Genomic DNA, 20,392 nt, shown 5'->3' with positions numbered 1-20,392 from the left:
CTTTACACATCACTCTGGGTATCCATAATTATTCCTATAAGTCTTTTCAAGCCCATAGCTTTTAATAACCTGGCTGCTCTTAACAGTAATTAGGCTGAATTCAATGTTTTCATAGTAGCTATTGTTGTGTATCATACAGCATGACTAATCATAACCATTTGAGCTCCACTGATCATATAGTTTCACTTTGTAGTTCTACAGTTACAGACTGTAGTCCATCTGTTTCTCTGATACTTTATTAGCCCCCGTTTACCCTGTTCTTCAGTGGTCAGGCCCCCCTGGACCCCCACAGAGCAGGTACTGGGTGGTGGATCATTCTCAGCACTGCAGTAACACTGACGTGGTGGTGGTGTGTTAGTGTGTGTTGCGCTGGTCTGAGTAGATCAGACACAGCAGTGCTGCTGGAGTTTTTAAACACTTCAGTGTCGCTGCTGGACTGAGAATAGTCCACCAACCAAAAATATCCAGCCAACAGCGTCCTGTGACCACTGACGAAGGACTAGAGGATGACCAATCAACACAAACTGTGAGGCAGCAGATGAGCTATCGATGAGCTACAAGGTAGACTGACAAAGTAGGAGTCTCTAATAGAGTGGACAGTGAGTGGACACCGTGTTTAAAACCTCCAGCAGCACTGCTGTGTCTGATCCACTCGTACCAGCACCACGTCAGTGTTACTGCAGTGCTGAGAATGATCCACCGTCCAAATAGTACCGGCTCTGTGAGGGTCCATGGGGGTCCTGACCACTGAAGAACAGAGTAAAAGGGGTCAAAGTATCAGAGAAACAGACGGACTACAGTCTGTAACTGTAGAACTACAAAGTGCAGCTATACAGTAAGTGTAGTAACGAGGAGGTGGTCAGCATGTCCTGCCTGAGCGGTTCAGAACAGCAGATCCTCTGTAGCCAAATGCAGGAAGATTCTAGTTGCTTTCCCGTGGAAACGCTATAATGACGTGAAGAAAAGGAGAATAAAACCCAAAAGACTTTTTCTCGTGAAGGTTTGAGATTTTATTAGTCTGGTTGGTGAAAAGTGCTCAAGTAGATTCTGTAACATTTGCATTATAATAACAATCACGGTCAATAAATTAACACCTGAATTATTTCTCGCTAAAGCTTCACGTCCGTTTGAAGCAGAGGAGCGCGGGGAGCTCGGGAGGAGATGTCGTGGCTTTGTGAAGAGGGAATGAAGCTGTGCTGATTTTATCTGGACTAGAGTCCGTAGTGCTTTCAGCAGTTCAGCTGCGAATGCTAAGCAGAGCCGAAGCTTTCTGTGAGCAGGGATTAGAAACAGTACAGGGAACAAAACGGTGACCGGAAACGAGCAGTGGCTTCAAAAACTGATCAACCGGACCAGAACTGGACCTTATCAATGTAGTTAACCGGCTAATGACGTTTATTATATAGTTCACTCTCAGTGGATAAAGGACTCGAAAGTGGTTCACGGGAGTAAAAGCGCTTATCGTGTCGACGTTTTCACGCTAAATCTAAGTAAATAAAACGGATCGAATCTTTTATCCTGAAAGCTAATCTGGGGGAATATAAGAAGTCTTGACTGGTTAAGATAATCCTGGTTTAAAAGCGTTTAAAATGTCCCACAAGTCGAAACTGATTTTGTCAAATGTTCGTTGAGTTGCGCTGGGCGTTCCGACCTGCTTCGGTCTGTTTACCGGCATGTTAAACTAGTTTTAACTCTGGGGGTTAAAGGTGATTTTGTTTGGATCGGGATTAGTTTTCGTCTCCTGTCCTGTTTCCAGTCCCTGTTTGCGAGGGTTTGTGGTCACTGCTGGTCGTCCTGGGTGCCGTTGATTGGTTCTGCCTGAGGCTCCTCGGGCTCCGGCGCCGAGGTTGGAGCTCCGCCGCCCTCCGGAACCACCGAGTTCACCACCAGGCTCCTGCGCGCCCCGCCCACAGCCCGGCGGGGGGAGGGGCTGAAGGACGCGTCGTTTCCCCGCCTGTGGAGCGCAGAGCACAGTGGACACAGCAGTAAACTCACCGTGTTAAAGAAGGTCAGTCTCCACCGTAACTCAGGCGCAGCTGGTCAGGCGAGACGTGTTTGGCGCCTGAACTTTGCTTCTTTAGGTTTAGCGCTAGAGCTACGAGGCTGCTGTGGCTCAATTAGCATGGTGCTAACAGCCGGCCTAGCCCTCACACATTTGCCCCAAACCTCTCCAACAAGCCAGTCTTGCTTATGTGCTTTCTGACACTCTATAACGCTGTGGTTGATATTAGGGCTGAACGATTTGGGGAAAATATCTAACTGCGATTATTCTGACTAATGTTGTGGCTGCAATTTAAATTGCAATATTTTAAAAATTGAGATTCAGGCTTGATTCATTTTAACCAAGAACAGCAGAATAACCACCTATTTTGGCTTGAGGCTCGAGCCCTGAACATAGTGAGCCGGACTGCCAGTGATTTGTGGTTGTGATGTCACAACACATGAAGGTTTGGTTGCCTCTGATTGGACTAATTCACAAACTGTCATTAGGCTCTGTTTCCCTTCTTAAAACTTCAGTTTTGCTGGTGTTCACACACTTAAAGGCTTTTATAGTGAAGAAAATGGTTCTACACATCTTCAGATTGTGACCAGATCGACTGTCGGTCAAATGTGATCTTACAAGTGTCCGTTTTCTGTTTGTGGCAAAGTAAGAAGTAAAAACCCTCGAATGGCTCCTACAGCTGTCAAAGTCGTTGCTTAGCAACGGCGTCTCAGCGGAGTGATGGTGTTTGTGAAAAAGCCTGTGAGGCTATGGTGAAGTAACAGGACGGTTAGAACGCCTCTAAACCAATCAGCTTGCACAGCTGGAACTAACTATAATTCACAGTTAAAACAGGGACATTTCCAGCTGGGGACGGGTCAAAAATAGGGACATCTGGTTATGGAGTCAAATTAGGGTCTTTAATGGTGACGAGAAAAAAAATATATCGCAAATATAAGATTAGCATTTTGCATTTTACGTTCCTGTTTTGTTTTTGCAATACTTTCCCTCTTTTGCGTTTCTTTCTTTTGTTTGCGTTTCACATTTTATGTTGCTGCTTTTTTTTGCAATACTTTCTCCCTTTTGCATTTCTTTCTTTTGTTTGCGCATCACACTGCTTTTCTTTGCGTCTCGCATTTTACGTTCCTCATTTTTTTTTTTGCGCTTCTCTCTTTTCTTTGCTCCGGTTTTACCTTGTGTGGGGGCGGGGGAAGAGGCGTGGCCAAGATCGAAAGGCGTGCCGTGAACGTTCCGCGTCATCAGTTGGAGCCACCGTTGCACAGCGCGGCAATTCGGTTTACTGGTATCATGGCAGACGGTCGCCCAGCTGGACCACAGCTATATACACTGATATATATATACAAGTATATACACTGATATATATATACAGGTATATACACTGATATATATATACAAGTATATACACTGATATATATACAGGTATATACACTGATATATATATACAAGTATATACACTGATATATATACAGCTATATACACTGATATATATATACAGGTATATACACTGATATATATACAGCTATATACACTGATATATATACAGGTATATACACTGATATACAGTGGGTTGCAAAAGTATTCATACCCCTTGAACTTTTCCATATTTTGTCACATTACAACCACAAACATAAATATATTTCACTGGAATTTAATGTGAAAGACCAACACAAAGTGGTATACAATTGTGAAGTGGAAAGAAAATTATACATGAATCAAAACATTTTTTACAAATAAAAAACTAATAAGTGCGACGTGCAAAAGTATTCAGCCCCCTTTTCCCTGAGTGCAACCAATTGCATTCAGAAGTTGCCTGATGACTGCTAATGACTCAAAAGGGTCCACCTGTGTGTAATCTAATCTCAGTACAAATACAGCTGCTCCGTGACGGCCTCAGATGTTGGTTAAGAGAATATTGGGGAGCAAACAGCATCATGAAGTCCAAAGAACACACCAGACAGGTTAGGAATATGGTTTTGGAGAAGTTTAAAGCAGGCTTAGGTTATAAAAAGATTTCCCAAGCTTTGAACATCTCACGGAGCACTGTTCAATCCATCATCCGGAAATGGAAAGAGTATGGCACCACAGTAAACCTGCCAAGACAAGGCCGTCCACCTAAACTTACAGGCCGAACAAGGAGATCACTGATCAGAGAGGCAGCCAAGAGGCCCATGGTGACTCTGGATGAAATGCAGAGAGCCACAGCTCAGGTGGGGGAAACTGTCCACAGGACAACAATTAGTCGTGCACTACACAAATGTGGTCTTTATGGAAGAGTGGCAAGGAGAAAGCCATTGTTAAAAGAAAACCATAAGAAGTCCCGTTTGCAGTTTGCCAGAAGCCATGTTGAGGACACAGCAAACATGTGGAAGAAGGTGCTTTGGTCAGACGAGACCAAAATAGAACCTTTTGGCCACAATGCAAAACGCTATGCGTGGCGGAGAAATAACACTGCACATCACTCTGAAAACACCATCCCCACTGTCAAATATGGTGGTGGCAGCATCATGCTCTGGGGGTGCTTCTCTTCAGCAGGGACCGGGAAGTTGGTCAAAGTTGATGGGAAGATGGATGGAGCCAAATACAGGGCAATCTTGGAAGAAAACCTGTTGGAGTCAGCAAAAGATTTGAGACTGGGGCGGAGGTTCACCTTCCAGCAGGACAACGACCCTAAACATAAAGCCAGAGCTACAATGGAGTGGTTTAAAAAAAAGAATATTCATGTGTTAGAATGGCCCAGTCAGAGTCCAGACCTAAACCCAATTGAGAATTTGTGGCAAGATCTCAAAACTGCTGTTCACAAACGCTCTCCATCCAATCTGACTGAGCTTGAGCTGTTTTGCAAGGAGGAATGGGCAAGAATTTCAGTCACTAGATGTGCAAAGCTGGTGGAGACATACCCTAAAAGACTTGCAGCTGTAATTGCAGCAAAAGGTGGCTCCACAAAGTATTGACTCAGGGGGGCTGAATACTTTTGCACGTCGCACTTATTAGTTTTTTATTTGTAAAAAATGTTTTGATTCATGTATAATTTTCTTTCCACTTCACAATTGTATACCACTTTGTGTTGGTCTTTCACATTAAATTCCAGTGAAATATATTTATGTTTGTGGTTGTAATGTGACAAAATATGGAAAAGTTCAAGGGGTATGAATACTTTTGCAACCCACTGTATATATACAGGTATATACACTGATATATATACAGGTATATACACTGATATATATACAGGTATATACACTGATATATATATACAAGTATATACACTGATATATATATACAAGTATATACACTGATATATATACAGGTATATACACTGATATATATATACAGGTATATACACTGATATATATACAGGTATATACAAGCTGAGGGAACTACTGAGGACAAGTTGTAAGCCTTCTGTGCCGAACCATGTCTAGGTAGAAAGTGGTAAATCTGCACGTTCTGGTGTCTCCTTCTGCATCACACACACACTTGAACACAGTAAAGGCTTCATGACCATCTAATTAGTTCGGGTGCTAACAAAACACCAACATGTGCAAGACAGGAGTACTCCAGGACCAGGATTGGGAACCACTGGCCTGATTCAGTAGACCAGTAGTTTTCAGCTCCAATCCTGATGACCTACTGCCAAGTGTGAGTGTGATGCAGAAGGAGACAACAGAACGTGCAGATTTACCACTTTCTACCTAGACATGGTTCGGCTTACAACTTGTCCTCAGTAGTTCCCTCAGCTTGTGTATATATATATATATATCAGTGTATATAGCTGTGGTCCAGCTGGGCGACCGTCTGCCATGATACCAGTAAACCGAATTGCCGCGCTGTGCAACGGTGGCTCCAACTGATGACGCGGAACGTTCACGGCACGCCTTTCGATCTTGGCCACGCCTCTTCCCCCGCCCCCACACAGGGTAAAACCGGAGCAAAGAAAAGAGAGAAGCGCAAAAAAAAAAATGAGGAACGTAAAATGCGAGACGCAAAGAAAAGCAGGGTGATGCGCAAACAAAAGAAAGAAACGCAAAAGGGAGAAAGTATTGCAAAAAAAAGCAGCAACATAAAATGTGAAACGCAAACAAAAGAAAGAAACGCAAAAGAGGGAAAGTATTGCAAAAACAAAACAGGAACATAAAATGCTAAATGCTAATCTTATATTTGCGATATATTTTTTTTCTCGTCACCATTAAAGACCCTAATTTGACTCCATATTATCTGGTCACCCTCTTTTAAGGTGGGGCGAAAGCAAACCGCTGCAAAAGAAAGGGGTGCGCTGGATCCATAACACGAAACCACACAAGAGCATCACCGCGACATGGAATGCGGCACAAAATTTTCTTTTCTTTATCGTCGGAAGCCGGAATCTTAATTAATTGCCCAGCTCTACGTTTTAAATATAACAGTGTATCGAACAGAATTCACATAATCAGTTCTATTAGAGAAACTTATTGCCATTTGATGTCAGTGTAGTGAACCGGTCATGTAGTTTACACAATGCTTCCACTTGTTAGCTACATTAGCCTCGTAGCTCCACTATAAAACTAAAGAAGCAGAAAATCAGACACTGATAAATGAATTCTGGGGGCAAGGGAGGAATTTTTTCCGCCAAAATATTCATGTTCAGAATGATGTGTGTACTGTTTGTAGTGATTACAGGAGGTGAGGTGAGTGAAGAGCAGAGTGGGGTTGATGGGGTTAGTAGAGTGAATGCATGCATTACATACATCACAGAAAGGGCTCACTGCAGAACAACCTGAGTTTGCTCTTGAGAGAGGACACCTCTCGGCTCAGGGCGTCGTTGGCCTCTGAGGCCTCGTCCAGCTCCCTCTGCAGCTTCCTGCGGGCGGCTGCGGCTCTCTGAGACTCCTCCTCGCTCTCCTCCACCTGACGCTTCAGCTGCTTCACGCGGGTGTTCGCCTTCTCCACCTGCAGCGGGAATAATGTCAGCTCTGACAGTGGAAAGTCCAAAGCTTCACTGCAATAAATGATCTCTTGGCGAGTGAAAACATCCTAAATGTCGTTAAAACATCTAATATTTCTCATTCTGAGCTGGCCTTAAGAATATTATATCATTAATCCACCTGTTTCTGTACATTCTTCCTGGTTTTCAGTAAGTTTATCAAGTGAAAGTGTTTTATTCCGGATCCATTCAATTTGAATTATTTCAACAAATAACACTTAAAACGAGTAAAATGATGTGCCGATGGAATAAGATACTTTGACAAGATAAAATGACTACAAAATGAAGTAAAATGTCTAGAAATGAGTTAAATAATCAGAATATTATAGCAGTCTCTAAATATTCTACATTTGGCTACAAACTAAAGAGCAGAACGAGCTTCGTTGAGAAGATAACGAACTATGATCAGCTCTCAGCTTCATTATTAGAGCAAGACGAAGGAGAAAAAAGGTGAAATGAGCTGCTTTTCCACCGTTTACAGGCTTTAACTTCTGTTTGGCTTTTGCCATGGTAACGCTGAATGATGGCGCATGCACAGTGCAACAAATTCAGATCTGAGCATCACATTAAGGTCACATGGCCACGAATCGGAGATATATATATATATATATATTGCTGTTGTCGGAACAAAACATCATATCTCCAGAATAGTACCTTTGTAGGAGAAGGAAAAAAACTACTTGACTTGTAGTGTAAGTTGATGGAACCAGACGTTTTCCCAAGTCATTTTGAGACATTTCCTCTGATCCATTCATCATGAAACTTACACATAATGTAAAGGCCAATAGGCATTTTCAAATTGTCAAAAACTGAAAAATGGAGACACGAGGTTTTGTTCTAACAGTGATATATATATACACAGTATCTCACAAAAGTGAGTAAACCCCTCACATTTCTGCCTCACATTTTATATCATATCTTTTCATGGGACGACACTATAGAAATGAAACTTGGATAACACAAAGTAGTCAGTGTTCAGCTTGTGTAGCAGTGCAGATTTACTGTCCTCTGAAAAGAACTCAACACACAGCCATTAATGTCTGGCATATACGCAATAAGCTGGCAACACAAGTGAGTCCACCTCACAGTCAACATGTCCAAGTTGGGCTCGAAGTGTCAATATTTTGTGTGGCCACCATTGTTATCTAGCACTGTCTGAACCCTCATGGGCATGGAATTCACCAGCGCTGCACAGGTTGCTACTGGAATCCTCTACATCGTGGAGCTGGTGAATGTTAAGACACATTGCACTCCTTTTCCTTCTGCTTGAGGACGCCCCACAGGTGTTCAATTAGATTTAGATCTGGAGACATACTTGGCCAGTAGTCCATCACCTTTACCTTCAGCAAGGCAGTTGTCATCTTGGAGGTGTGTTTGGGGTTGTCATAGAGTTGGAAAACTGCCATGCGGCGCAGTTTCCGAAGGGAGGGGATCATGCTGTGCTTCAGAATGTCACAGTACATGTGGGATTTCATGTTTCCCTCAATGAACAACCGCTCCCCAGTGCTGGCAGCACTCATGCAGCTCCAGACCATGATGCCACCACCACCATGCTTGACCACAGACAAGAGACAGTTGTCTTGGTACTCCTCACCAGGGTACCACCACACATGCTGGACACCATCTGAGCCAAACAAGTTTATCTTGGTCCAGTAATCCATGTTCTTGGACTTGTCTTCAGCAAACTGTTTCTGAGCACTGACAGGCTGACCTCCCACTTCTTCAACCTCTGCAGCACTCATGCGTCTATTTTTTGAAGTCAACCTCTGGATATGACGCTGAACACGTGGACTCAACTTCTTTGGTCGACCCTGGTGAAGCCTGTTCTGAGTGGAACCTGTCCTGGAAAACTGCTGTATAATCCTCAGAGAGTTCTTCGCCATGAGGTTCCATGTTGAATATCTAGTGGCCAGTGTGAGTGAATTGTACCCAAAACACCAAATTTAACAGCCCTGCTCCCCATTCACACCTGGAACCTTGTAACTCTAACAAGTCACATGACACCACGGAGGGACAACGACACAAATGGGCATATTTGGACCTCTTCACTGTGAGGTGGACTCACTTGTGTTGCCAGTTATTTAGACATTAATGACTGTGTGTTGAGTTATTTTCACACACACACACATTTCCGAAGCCGCTTCTCCCTCAGGATCCTGCCTTCTGCCCGATGACAGCTGGGATAGGCTCTAGCCGTTTTTATACTTTTTTTTCAGTTTGAAACTTGGTAAAACTATTATGTTTATTTTTAACATAACACTGTTACATAGTATACATGTAATGTATACAGGGCATCTAGCTTAAGCTACTTTTTAAATTAGTGATGAATGCATCTTTATGTTCATTTGTTTCTGTTTAAGCCAATGTTTCACTTTTACATGAAAAACTTTCTATCTTTCCTCTGTGAAGTTACCATTTTACACCTACGAGGTTTTGTTCCAGCAGCAGTGATACTTTAGAACCCAGGCCGAGATCCTCTGGTTTCTACTCAGTATTTGAAATACAAGCCTTTTTAATTAGCAGTTGCTGTTCAGGTCTGATTTCCCAAATGCAAATTAGGCCTGAAGCTGGACGATTAAGCAAGCAAGCAAAGTTTATTTTTATAGCGCTTTTTACAACAGATGTCATCACAAAGCAGCATTACAGAAAGAAAATCTGGGTCCAACCCCCCAGGAGCAAGCCAGTGGCGACAGTGGCAAAGGAAAACTCCCTAAGGGCAAGAGGAAGAAACCTTGAGAGGAGCCAAGACTCAGAAGGGGAACCCATCCTCTTCTGGTCGACACCGCGTAGCAAACAGTGTTAGAATAAAATATTAAAGTATTATAGTACAAAGCGGGTAAAACAGGTGGGGTAGTGGTAAATTAGATTAGTTTATGATTAGCAGTGACCGCTTCTGAGGGTGAGGACTGCACAGCGTTGTACAGCAAGAAGCTCAATGGTGGTCAAGCCGGTCCAGAAGGCTGGCGAGCAGTGGGCACCCGTTCAAGGCAGAAGAGGCAACAGCATCAGAAGCACAGGATGGGCAGCTGTTCATAATAAAGAACCTTGACTGGTGAATCATCAGCCACACTAGACATATTTCAGCGAGAGTTTAATGTGGGAAGGCCATGAAACCTCCAGACTATTGTGTCTGAGCTCAAATACACCACGTGCAGCGCTTTACCTGATCTTTGTACTGCTGAGCATGTTTGCGCTCGTCTTCCATCTGAATGGTCAAGTCCTTCAGCTTCTTGTCCTTTTGACGCAGGTTTTTGGCAGCAGCCTGTCTCTCCCTAACAAAGACACCGAGGAGCTGATAATGTTGTTCAGATGATGAATTTATCAAATGAGCAGTCATTGTGCATTAAAATGTGAAGAAGTGTGTTCTCTGTATCCGGGCCGTCTTTGCACTAGACCGGGAGTCGTCAACGTGCGGCTCTTTTACTGTCCTGTTGTGGCTCCACAGCAGAATCAGATTTGTAGCTAAAAATGAAATAATCCTCCTTTACAGTAAAATAAAGCTCTGCTGATCGCTCAACACAGTTTAACAATAAATGGTCTTAAACGCTGGAGTTAATGTTTATTGTTTGTTTATTGTATTGTATTGTATCTTATTGTTATTGTATTGCATTGAATGGCACAGAGTTCTGCGTTCAACTCTGTTTCTTTTTCTCTTGGTGTCTGCAGTGACATTTTGTTTCTAGCAGTATCTGAGCTCAGGACTGTCTTTTCTCTAAGCTATTGGTAACTAGCAAAGATACTTTCTCTAGATAGACAAAGCAATTCTTGTAAGTCGCTCTGGATAAGAGCGTCTGCTAAATGCTGTAAATGTAAATGTAATGTAGAACTGCTAATTCACCCTTTAAACCTAAAGATCAGCACAGACCACTGGTCACCATAGAAACACAGATGACAGTCTCGCCTTGCTAGTAGCTAACGAAACAGCAAAGAGACGTTTATTTAGAATCACTCCAGCTGGTTTCCTAATACGTTTAATCTGCAGTGAGAAACTGTCAAACACTAAAAAGTCACAAAGCTGTAGTCAGTTTCTCATTTGCCAGCTTCTTGTTCTAATTCTCCCGTTCCACCTTAAAAGGTGCAGCAGGTACACTCTGACATCTCAGGCACCGTTTAAGGGAGAACAGGAAAATTTGAACAAGATGCTCGAGAATGAGAAGCGACTTTCTTGTGCCTCGTAAAAAGACGAATGTTGAGAGAGGTTTTAAAGAAACTGTTCTACTTTTGAGGAAAAGTTTCCTGCTGGAGATGTGAGAAAAGCAGCTCTAGCTGAGCTGAAGCTTAACGCAGAGCAAAGTAAGTCTGTTTTAGTTTATATTATTTTTTTTTTATCCTATTCTAGGTCATCAGCACATACTGAGACACATTTACAGACAAGATGGTAAAATGGATATGAAATGATATGGCTCCCAAGAGCAGCTCTGTGGTAAAAACTGACCACTGATGAAAGGCTAGAGGATGGCTAACACAGTTTATCAACAGATGGACCCCAGTCTGTAAGTGCACATCAGTGGGGTGGAGCTATGAGGGAGAGGCTTGTAATAGTGGCTGGTAAGTGTGTCATTTTGGAAATCCCTCAGTGCCTCGGTACTCACTGTATTTAAGCTGCACTGTCATTATTCCTGTAACTCTGCCCTCACCTGCTCTCCTGCTCCAGCTGCTCCTCCAGCTGATGCAGTTTGGCCTCCAGGGCGGAGATAGAAGCCTTCATCTTGGACTTGGCCTGTCCTTCGGCCTCCTGCAGCTTCGTCTTCAGCTCCCTGTTCTGTCTCTCCAGCTGCTGCCGGACGCTCTCGCTCCGTTGGGCCACACCGCGCTCCGCCTGTAGCTCACCGGTCAGCTGATCCACCTGCGGAAAGAGGAAATGATAATAGGACAAATCAATAATAGGATTGATTTGTTTCTTTAAATGTTTACATATTTACACCTGTGGGTCTCAGTCCTACTACTGTTACTACTGTACTACTGTTCTCAGGCACCAGAACGCTGGATCAAACTAATCAAGCTCATTAACTGGCCCTTTCTGAGCTACTTGCAATGGTGGACGAAGTACACAAACCCTGTACTTGAGTTAAAGTAGAGACACCCAAGGTAAAATATTACTCCAATAAAAGTAGAAGTTCCTCCCTTTAGACCTCCACTTGAGTAAAAGTACAAAAGTATTTGTCTTCAAATGTACTTAAGTATCAAAAAATGAAAGTATTAAAAGATTAATTATGGCTCTAATGTCCTGTTATCATTTTTATAACTCGACTCGCTATTCTGACTCATGCTTAGCTCTGGCTTTAGCGCCCTCTAGTGGGACACTTCCTTTTTTGGGCTCTGAGTCACTGTTTAGAGCAGCACATGGGGAATCATGCAAGCATCAGTTAACATCCAGTCTTTCTTGTCTTTGTTCAGACATTATCTGTAAGTAACCTGTTTATTGAACCTAGTTGCACACCGTTTATGCTTTATCTTTAGTGGATGTTTCATTTTAGAACAGCATTTAGTTGGTGAAGTCATGCTAGTTGGTTAAAGCTAGCTTCCCTGTTCTGGTGTTTATATGGGTCTCAACTGGAATGTATAGGTTGTAGCAACCTCATAGCCACTTCAGTTGTAATAATCTTTGTTGTATATCTGAGTTATGCATTTATTTGTGCATTGACACTGATTACTGGAATCAAAAGCCACATTTCCTTTTTTCTGTTTTCCCAGTTTTACACCGCTTCTTGTAAAAACGCTTAAAGGCACCACGTGTCTCGGCCTCTTATTGGAAGAGTGTTTACCTGTCTGCATAGCTGTGTACGCAAACGCATAGTGAAGGCGGAACACTCGCTTCAGGAACTCATTTCAGGTGAAAATCCTCCAGTGTCTCTCTTGGTAAACCAGTCTTTTAATAGAAGGTCATTAATTAGTGACGCTGACGTCTATTAAAATGATCATAAACACAAAACACTGAAGGTAAACAGTTTCCATCAGGGAGAACCGAGTGGCTCTGAAATCACTTTTTACACACAAGCAAAGTATCAGTTTAAGATTTATTTACAACTTAGTTACAAGTTTAAGTTTAATAAAAACTGGCTTTAAACTCAGGATCACAGATGAGCTCCTTTACTATGTTGATCTGTAGGTCTCTGTTCATAAACATAAACCAGCCCAGACTAATTTACTATAAAATGAAAGTGTATAAATACAGTAAAAAGCCGCGTCAGTCACGACTGCATATGTGTCCATATTTCTATATTGTGCTCTATTTACACAAAGTTAGTTTAGTTCATCATTTATGTTGAATAGACTGTCCCAAAATTTTACACTGCTGCACTGAGGTTGAACTGTGTGCTGCACTGGGTCGGTATGACCAACAGGTCAAAACACGCTCAAAACAAAGTGACCGCTGTGCCCTGATTGGTGTTCACTGTAGTGGAGTGAAAGTAAAAATTCACCCAAAATGGAAAAACGTCAGTACAGATACACAAAAAACTACTTAAGTACAGAAACCAATTACATGTACTTAGTTACTGTCCACCGCCGGCTACCCGAAGGCGAATCACTGACTAGATTTTTTCCCAGGCCTATAGGACTGAGCTTTTAGGAGTCACAGAGTTAGTTACAACTCGTCCCCTTGGAGCTACAAGGTTCTCTCTGCGTTCTGAGCAGTTTTGAGATTACTGAGCTTCAAAGATTGTACATTCCAAATATCAAAACTGATATGTGGAACACGTCTGTGTCATACATGAACATGACAGACACTCAATGTACAAAATCAAAATCCTCAGATTTGTATGCTGTTTGTGTAATGTGTGTTTTTGAAACAGGTCAATGCAGACAGAACCTTCTAATCCTAAGAACTCACTTTCTGCTTGGAGTTATAAGGTTCTATCTGACAAAACAGGGAAAGCAGCATTGATTTAAAGGGAACATAAACTGTTAATACTTGTAATTTGTGTTTGAACATAAAATTAGTGTAACAGAGTGTCTACATAATCAGAAAGTTCAATGTAGCCTCTGTGGTGGTTCCAAAACGCACTTCATCATATTTTTCATAACTTTCATATTTCATGAGCTACATTCAGAAGGTGGGCGTCGTATGTTTCACCAAGTTTTATACACTTTTTATAAAGAGAGCTAGCTGATGGGTGGAACTGGACGTGACTAAATTGGGGAGAAAAATGACCAAACAAACAAAATACTTGACGAGGCTGATCAGATGGACAGACTGACTGTTCTGTTCCCTGACGAAAGGAGCTGCTGTCACTCAACGCTCAGTACCTGCTGGATGCTCCTCCTGAGACGCTCATTGAGGGACTCTATGTTGCCCTGCTCCTCCTCCAGCTCCTCCTCCAGGTGAGCTATCCTGGCCTCCAGGCGCCGCTTCTCCTCAGACGATATTGATCTGCAAAGCAGAGAAAAAGGTTTTGTGAATGTTGCCATTTATCTCAAAACACACCAACTCATCAGGCTGAACAAAATAAAGAGCTGAATTTATCTGATCAAGCTATGTACATGAGTTTTATATGAATAAAATCCATTTTAAATGCAGTATAATATAAAATATAGTATCACATTTATTGTTAAAAGTTATTGCTGGTGAATTGTATTTGTGTGATTGGAAGTATTGTATTTTTTTTTCCAGTAAAAAAAGAAAAACTGAAAAAAAAGAAAAAAAAAGTTATTGCTGTCAGAGTGAAGACACTGAAAATGGGTTATTTTATATGTTCTTCACAGAAAATGAGCAACGGACAAGAACCTGAGGTTGAATTAATAATAAATCACAGCAATTTTACTTTAGGTAAACAATGAAAATGGGTCCCACAGACCTGAACACCACACAAGGGATCAACAGATTAATAAATAAACCGTTTAAAGGGCCACTCACTTCCCAGGGCTGTTGGTTAGCTCCTCTGCCAGCTCATCTCTCTCCGTTTCAGCCTGCTTACGAGCTCTTTCAGCCGCAGCCAGCTCCTTCAGAAACAGTCATACAGGTGTTAGCAGTGGTTTCACAGCTTCTTCTTCAGGTTCAAGAGGCTTTGTCATTTCAGCTCTATACAAGTACACAGTGGGATGAAACTACTTTCCTCCAGGACCAACACAGGAACACAAGTGTGAGATGATCCAGGGCAACAAATACAAAAGACCTACAATAATTAAGCAGTAGAACCCGAGAGGGAGTGTGTTATTGTGAAATAACATCACGGCTGTGATTTGGTCGCCGTAGATCATCAGAGCCGTGATGTTACGGCGATAACACACTTCTCGAGTGCTCTATTGCTTTAATACAACAGGTAAATAAATAAAGTAAGATATTAATAAACTGGGAGGTGAACACGACATTGTTCCTACGTCAGAGTAACGAGCTCCGCCCACTCGCTGCACAGCTGGCAGTTTGTTCTCCAGCTCCTTACGCTAAATTCCCAAACTGTCATCACCACTGAGCAGCTTTTTTGGTTTTATTGCATCAGTTTTATGGCTCAGTCTGATTTAGTCAGACTCTGAAAATCAGACTCTCCACGTCTGACGAATGGTATTGGGTTCATTTCTGGCTGATTCCAGGTTGTTTAGCTGTTCTTCTGTCACAGCTGCCGACTGAAAAGCTGCTCAGTGGTGACGACAGATGGGAATTTAGTGTCGTCTCATCTTCAGAGTCAGACCAAATCGGCTGCCGGTCAAATGTGATCTTAAAAGTGTCCGTTTTCTGTTTGTGGCAGAGTAAGATGTAAAAACGTTCAAATGGCTTGAGCGTCTCCTACAGCTGTCAAAGTCGTTGCTTAGCAACGTCGTCTTGGCGGAGTGATAGGGTCTTTGTGAAAACAAAGCACAGTTAGAACGCCTCTCAACCAACCAGCTCGCGTGGCTGGAACAAACTCTTGTATAAACACAGAACAGAACACAGGCAGTACACGGTACTGAGAGCATGTGGAGCTGTACAAACGAGGATGGAACATACTATGACATTAGCAGTTTAGCAGATAGCCTAGCATATATGAGCATAGCAGTCACTGAGGCAGCAGCCAGAAAAACAATGGAATACAGTTTTTGGTTGATACAGTATTTTAGTAATAAGGTATTTAAGAAATGAAATGTGAAGTATTTCAGTGTGAGATGCAATAATTATATTTAACTACAGTGTCACAGACATAACCTGGAATTGCTGAGTGGGGTGGTGTCATATTGTGTAGATGTGTGTGTGTGGGTGCCCTCAATTCAGTCCGTGCGAGTTCAGGAATCTGATGGCATGATGGCTGTGAGGGCCCGGATGCTGCAGTACCATCTTCCGGATGGCAGAAGAGTGAACAGTTCATGTGAGGGGTGTGTGAGGTCACCTACAAAACTCTTAAACTCTGCGCTCCAGCAGTTACGATGCAAAGTAGCTAACAAATAAGGCACATATTCACACTGGAATCCATGAACAGCTCATTTTAAGAGTGGGAAACTTTTGTTCAATCAGAATCACAATCATGCCTAAAACTGTAGCTCAGCTGAATGAGTTATAAGCCAGGTCAATGAGGGGCTTCGCATCTAAAGCCTTTATACCTCCTGCAGGTGTATAATATCAGCCTCCACGGTTTTGGCCCTCCTCTCAGCTTCCCTGGCATTGGAGAGCACCTCCTTGTGGGCATTGCGAGCGTCCTCCAGCTCCCTCTGAGTGTCTTTCATCTGGGTCTGTGAGGAGGAGAGTTAGATGTTTACACAGATTATTACCCAATAAGACATTCAGCCTCGTTCTCTGGACTGTCCACACTAATCGCTCATTAGACAGTGTTTTATTACATACAATTCTGGTACGTTTTAGCTATTGTTTTACTTTATTACTTATTCCTGTTATTCCTTTTATTTAGTTCATTAGTATTCTTATAATTTAGTTTATTATTGTCAGTGTATTTTCTTACATCTTCTGTTTCTTTTTTTATTTCATTGCATTTATTTTTTATTTATTTGATCCTTATCTGATCTGTTACTTGTTAAGTTACTTTATTGTAATGTTAATAGTTTATTGGTTTAATGGTTTATTGGCACTTTCTTATTATTAAAGTTTACTATTATTGTTTTTATTATTTTATTATAAGATTTGATTTCTTTTTACTATTTAACTTCTCAACCCCTGATCTCTGTAGTGGCTCAGCTACATTGTAAATGAGGGTCTTCCTGAAAATACCTTTAAAAAAACCTTTAAATAAAGGTTGTTTGATTGATTGATTGATTGATTGATTGGTTTGTTGATTGATTGATTGATTGGTTTGTTGATTGATTGATTGATTGATTGATTGATTATGCTGCTGTCTGAAATATTTTAACCAGCCCCAAACCTTATAACATCAACATGTCACACGTCTCATTCCGACACATCATTTTTATTGTCCGTGGCTTCATTCAGGCTTCATTCAGTTGTGATCTCAAGATTATCTCAACTGTTATCTTGAGATCTTGACACAACTTTTGTTATCTTGAGATCACAAGATAATGACATCATAATTTCAAGATAACAACTTTTAAGAATTACATATAAATAAGTACTTCTGTCTCATTTAATTGTGTGGACTGTGCGTTGGTCATCCAAACTGCGTGATCACACTGAGGCCCTGCAGCCGTATTACAGAAAATCCTTAAGTCTGTGATCTGGTATGTTGTCATGGCAACTTCAGTTAAGACTGTGAATTTAGGACAAAAGCCATTACAGAACAACAGTTCTTAGGTCTATAATCTTATTTCCAGATCAGAAAACGGTTTTACAGAAACAAAACATCCATAATACTAAATGATAATGGTGTGCTGGTTTAAACCTCAGCCTCCCAGCATATTGCAATGGAGAGAGAGGGTTAAAAAAAGTTTTTATAATGGAGAAAATTTACAGCAAGATTACAGCGAGATCTGGTAAATTTAGCAAAAGGTGGCTACCAATTAAGCTTCAAGCGCAAGAACTGTGATGACCTCTTTTTCTGTTTTTTTTTTTAGTATCTGTACACATTTATTTTAGGTTGTTATGTTGTATTGCAAATGCATCTCGTACGTAATGGAAGTTCTGCGTATTGTTATATGTGTTAAAAAAAAAAACATCCACAATACTTTCCTGACTTTAAGAACCCCAGAGCGTCTTAACTTCTGTTTAACCGTCTGTTTCTATAGTTTTATGCAGTGATGGGCAGCACAGTCCACTATAACCAGCATGATGACGCTACATTTATCTACACTGAAAACTGAGCTTTGACTTGTGAGGTTATTTTAACAGAGTATTAAAACAGCAGGCGCTGCAAACACGAAGACGGAGCTGAACGTGTGTCTGTTACTTATTACATAAACAACAGGGGGCACTCTCACAGTATTCACAAGCTATAGTTTGTCGACTTTCTTTACACCCGTATCGGCACCTAGAGTTAGCTGTCTGACTGACTAACTTGATTACATGTTTACGTTTCAGCTGTACCGTGTGGTCGGTTGCTAGGTAACAGACACGACAGTTGATCGAGTAAGTTAAGATTTCCTAACTTGAGATGAGAAAAGATGCTGATAAGATAAGATCAGATTCCTAAGTTAAGATCAGATTTGCTTCTGTAATATGAGCTTGTGAACAGTCTTAGCTTGACCTGTCGGATCATAAGTTAAGACAAAAGGATAGGAGGTTTCTGTAATACGGCCCCAGGAGAAATGGTGTTTTGCTCCTTTTAAGACTGTATATGGATGTGATGACGATATCATTCTTTATCTGTAACCTTCTCCTCACCCACCTGAGTCTTGCGCAGCTGTTTAACAGCCTCGTCTCTGCTCCGGCTGAGAGCGTCAATCTGATCTTCCAGATCTTTCACATCACCCTCCAGCTTCTTTCTGGCAGCTGCTAGTGAATTCCTCTGCTTCCGCTCATCCTCCAGCTCTGCCTCCATATCACGAAGCTGAACGCAGGGCAGAGGAAACAGCTTACTGAACCAAAATGGTGGCCATTCAAGTCAAATCAAAGTTTATTTATACAGTTCATTTTACAACAGGCGCCGTCACAAAGCAGCTTTACGGAAAAATCTGTGTCTTAGCCCCCATGAGCGCAAGGAAAAACTTCCTAAGAGCAAGAGGAAGGAACCTTGAGAGGAACCAAGACTCAAAAGGGCAACCCATCCTCCTCTGGTTGACACCGGATAGCAAACAACACTAGTATAAAATATTAATATACAGAAACGATTAATATACAGTGGAACTGCAGTGGTGAAATAATGTTTGTGATCTGCTAATATCAGACTTTTATTGCTATTTCTGCCCACACATTGGACATCTGAGTCTCCAGTATTCAGTGGTGGACAGTAACTAAGTAAATGTAATTGGTTTCTGTACTTAAGTAGTTTTTTGTGTATCTGTACTGAAGTTTTTCCATTTTGGGCGACTTTTTAGTTTCACTCCACTACATTTCAAAGTCTAATATCTGACTTTTTCCTCCACTACATTTAGAGAAATCTGTCCTTCCTTTTGACTGACTGACACATGTTTATGAACAGAGGCCTACAGATCAACATAGTAAAGGAGCTCATCTGTGATCCTGAGTTTAAAGCCAGTTTTTATTAAACTTAAACTTGTATCTAAGTTGTAAATAAATCTTAAACTGAAACTTTGCTTGTGTGTAAAAAGTGATTTCAGAGCCACTCGGTTCTCCCTGATGGAAACTGTTTACCTTCAGTGTTTTGTGCTTATGATCATTTTAATAGACGTCAGCGTCACTAATTAATGACGTTCCATTAAAAGACTGGTTTACCAAGAGAGACACTGGAGGATTTTCACCTAAAATGAGTTCAGGAAGCGAGTCTAGTTATAAAAATGATAACAGGACATTAAAGTCATAATTAATCTTTTAGTACTTTTACTTCTTATACTTAAGTACATTTGAAGACAGATACTTTTGTACTTTTACTCAAGTGGAGGTCTAAAGTGAGGAACTTCTACTTTTACTGGAGTAATATTTTACCTTGGGTATCTCTACTTTAACTCATGTACATGGTTTGTGTACTTCGTCTACCACTGCCAGTGTTTACCTGCTTGACCACCTGCCTCCTCTTCTCCTCCCCTTGCTCATCCCTGCCTTGCAGCTCCCTCTCAAACTGGGCCTTGAGCGCCTGCATGTTAACCTCCAGGCGGAGTTTAGCATCCTCAGCCGCCTGCAGCTCGTCCTCCAGCTCGTCCATCTGCGTCCTCATCTCCTGAACGTGAGCCTCTAGCAGGCGCTTCGCCTTCTCCAGCTCGTGCACCTATCACACCATATATTACACAGTAAAGGCAAACATACACATGTACATTCTTACACATTCGCCAACTGCTGCTGGAGATGCCACTCACACAGACAAGTGTTTTATAATGATCAAAATAACTCAAATAAACACAAATGATGTACAGTGTACAACTTATGGATAAAATTCTGTTTTTAAATACATACACTTCTGTCCCTTTATACATACATACCACTTAAGTGTATTGAATCACTTCTC

The 20,392-nt window shown here is 41.6% G+C and overlaps 1 protein-coding gene and 2 long non-coding RNA genes across 6 annotated transcripts in view; 2 read left to right on the top strand and 1 right to left on the bottom strand.

The window, feature by feature from the left end:
• Positions 1 to 986: 986 nt before the first annotated feature.
• Positions 987 to 20,392, bottom strand: part of myh11b (myosin, heavy chain 11b, smooth muscle) — a 72,361-nt gene continuing 52,955 nt past the window's right edge. For 2 of the 3 annotated variants that reach the window (XM_017715477.2, XM_037544571.1), the window contains exons 34-42: positions 19,943 to 20,155; positions 18,659 to 18,820; positions 16,470 to 16,598; positions 14,815 to 14,900; positions 14,208 to 14,331; positions 11,597 to 11,805; positions 10,123 to 10,231; positions 6,753 to 6,925; positions 987 to 1,954 (exon numbers count right to left, since the gene is read on the bottom strand). In XM_017715477.2, the coding sequence (XP_017570966.2) occupies positions 1,780 to 1,954; positions 6,753 to 6,925; positions 10,123 to 10,231; positions 11,597 to 11,805; positions 14,208 to 14,331; positions 14,815 to 14,900; positions 16,470 to 16,598; positions 18,659 to 18,820; positions 19,943 to 20,155 (1,380 nt within the window). In that variant the 3' untranslated portion in view covers positions 987 to 1,779. Of the gene's footprint in view, positions 1,955 to 6,723; positions 6,926 to 10,122; positions 10,232 to 11,596; positions 11,806 to 14,207; positions 14,332 to 14,814; positions 14,901 to 16,469; positions 16,599 to 18,658; positions 18,821 to 19,942; positions 20,156 to 20,392 lie in introns of all 3 variants that reach the window. The other variant, XM_037544572.1, reaches the window with a different exon arrangement.
• Positions 1,874 to 11,751, top strand: LOC119265100. Its single transcript, XR_005131394.1, has 3 exons — positions 1,874 to 2,008; positions 11,299 to 11,507; positions 11,614 to 11,751. It is a non-coding gene; the product is annotated as an uncharacterized LOC119265100 (long non-coding RNA).
• Positions 12,208 to 14,267, top strand: LOC108438003. 2 transcript variants are annotated; one of them, XR_001858663.2, is made up of 3 exons: positions 12,208 to 12,365; positions 12,654 to 12,792; positions 14,060 to 14,207. It is a non-coding gene; the product is annotated as an uncharacterized LOC108438003 (long non-coding RNA). The 2 variants fall into 2 exon arrangements; XR_001858664.2 differs by having other exon boundaries at positions 12,231 to 12,365; positions 14,181 to 14,267.

Source organism: Pygocentrus nattereri, chromosome 14, assembly GCF_015220715.1.
Source record: "Pygocentrus nattereri isolate fPygNat1 chromosome 14, fPygNat1.pri, whole genome shotgun sequence".
In the NCBI taxonomy this organism is placed as follows: domain Eukaryota; kingdom Metazoa; phylum Chordata; class Actinopteri; order Characiformes; family Serrasalmidae; genus Pygocentrus; species Pygocentrus nattereri.
The sequence above is the reverse complement of the archived record's forward strand: the minus strand, read 5'-3'. Positions and strand labels throughout refer to the sequence as shown.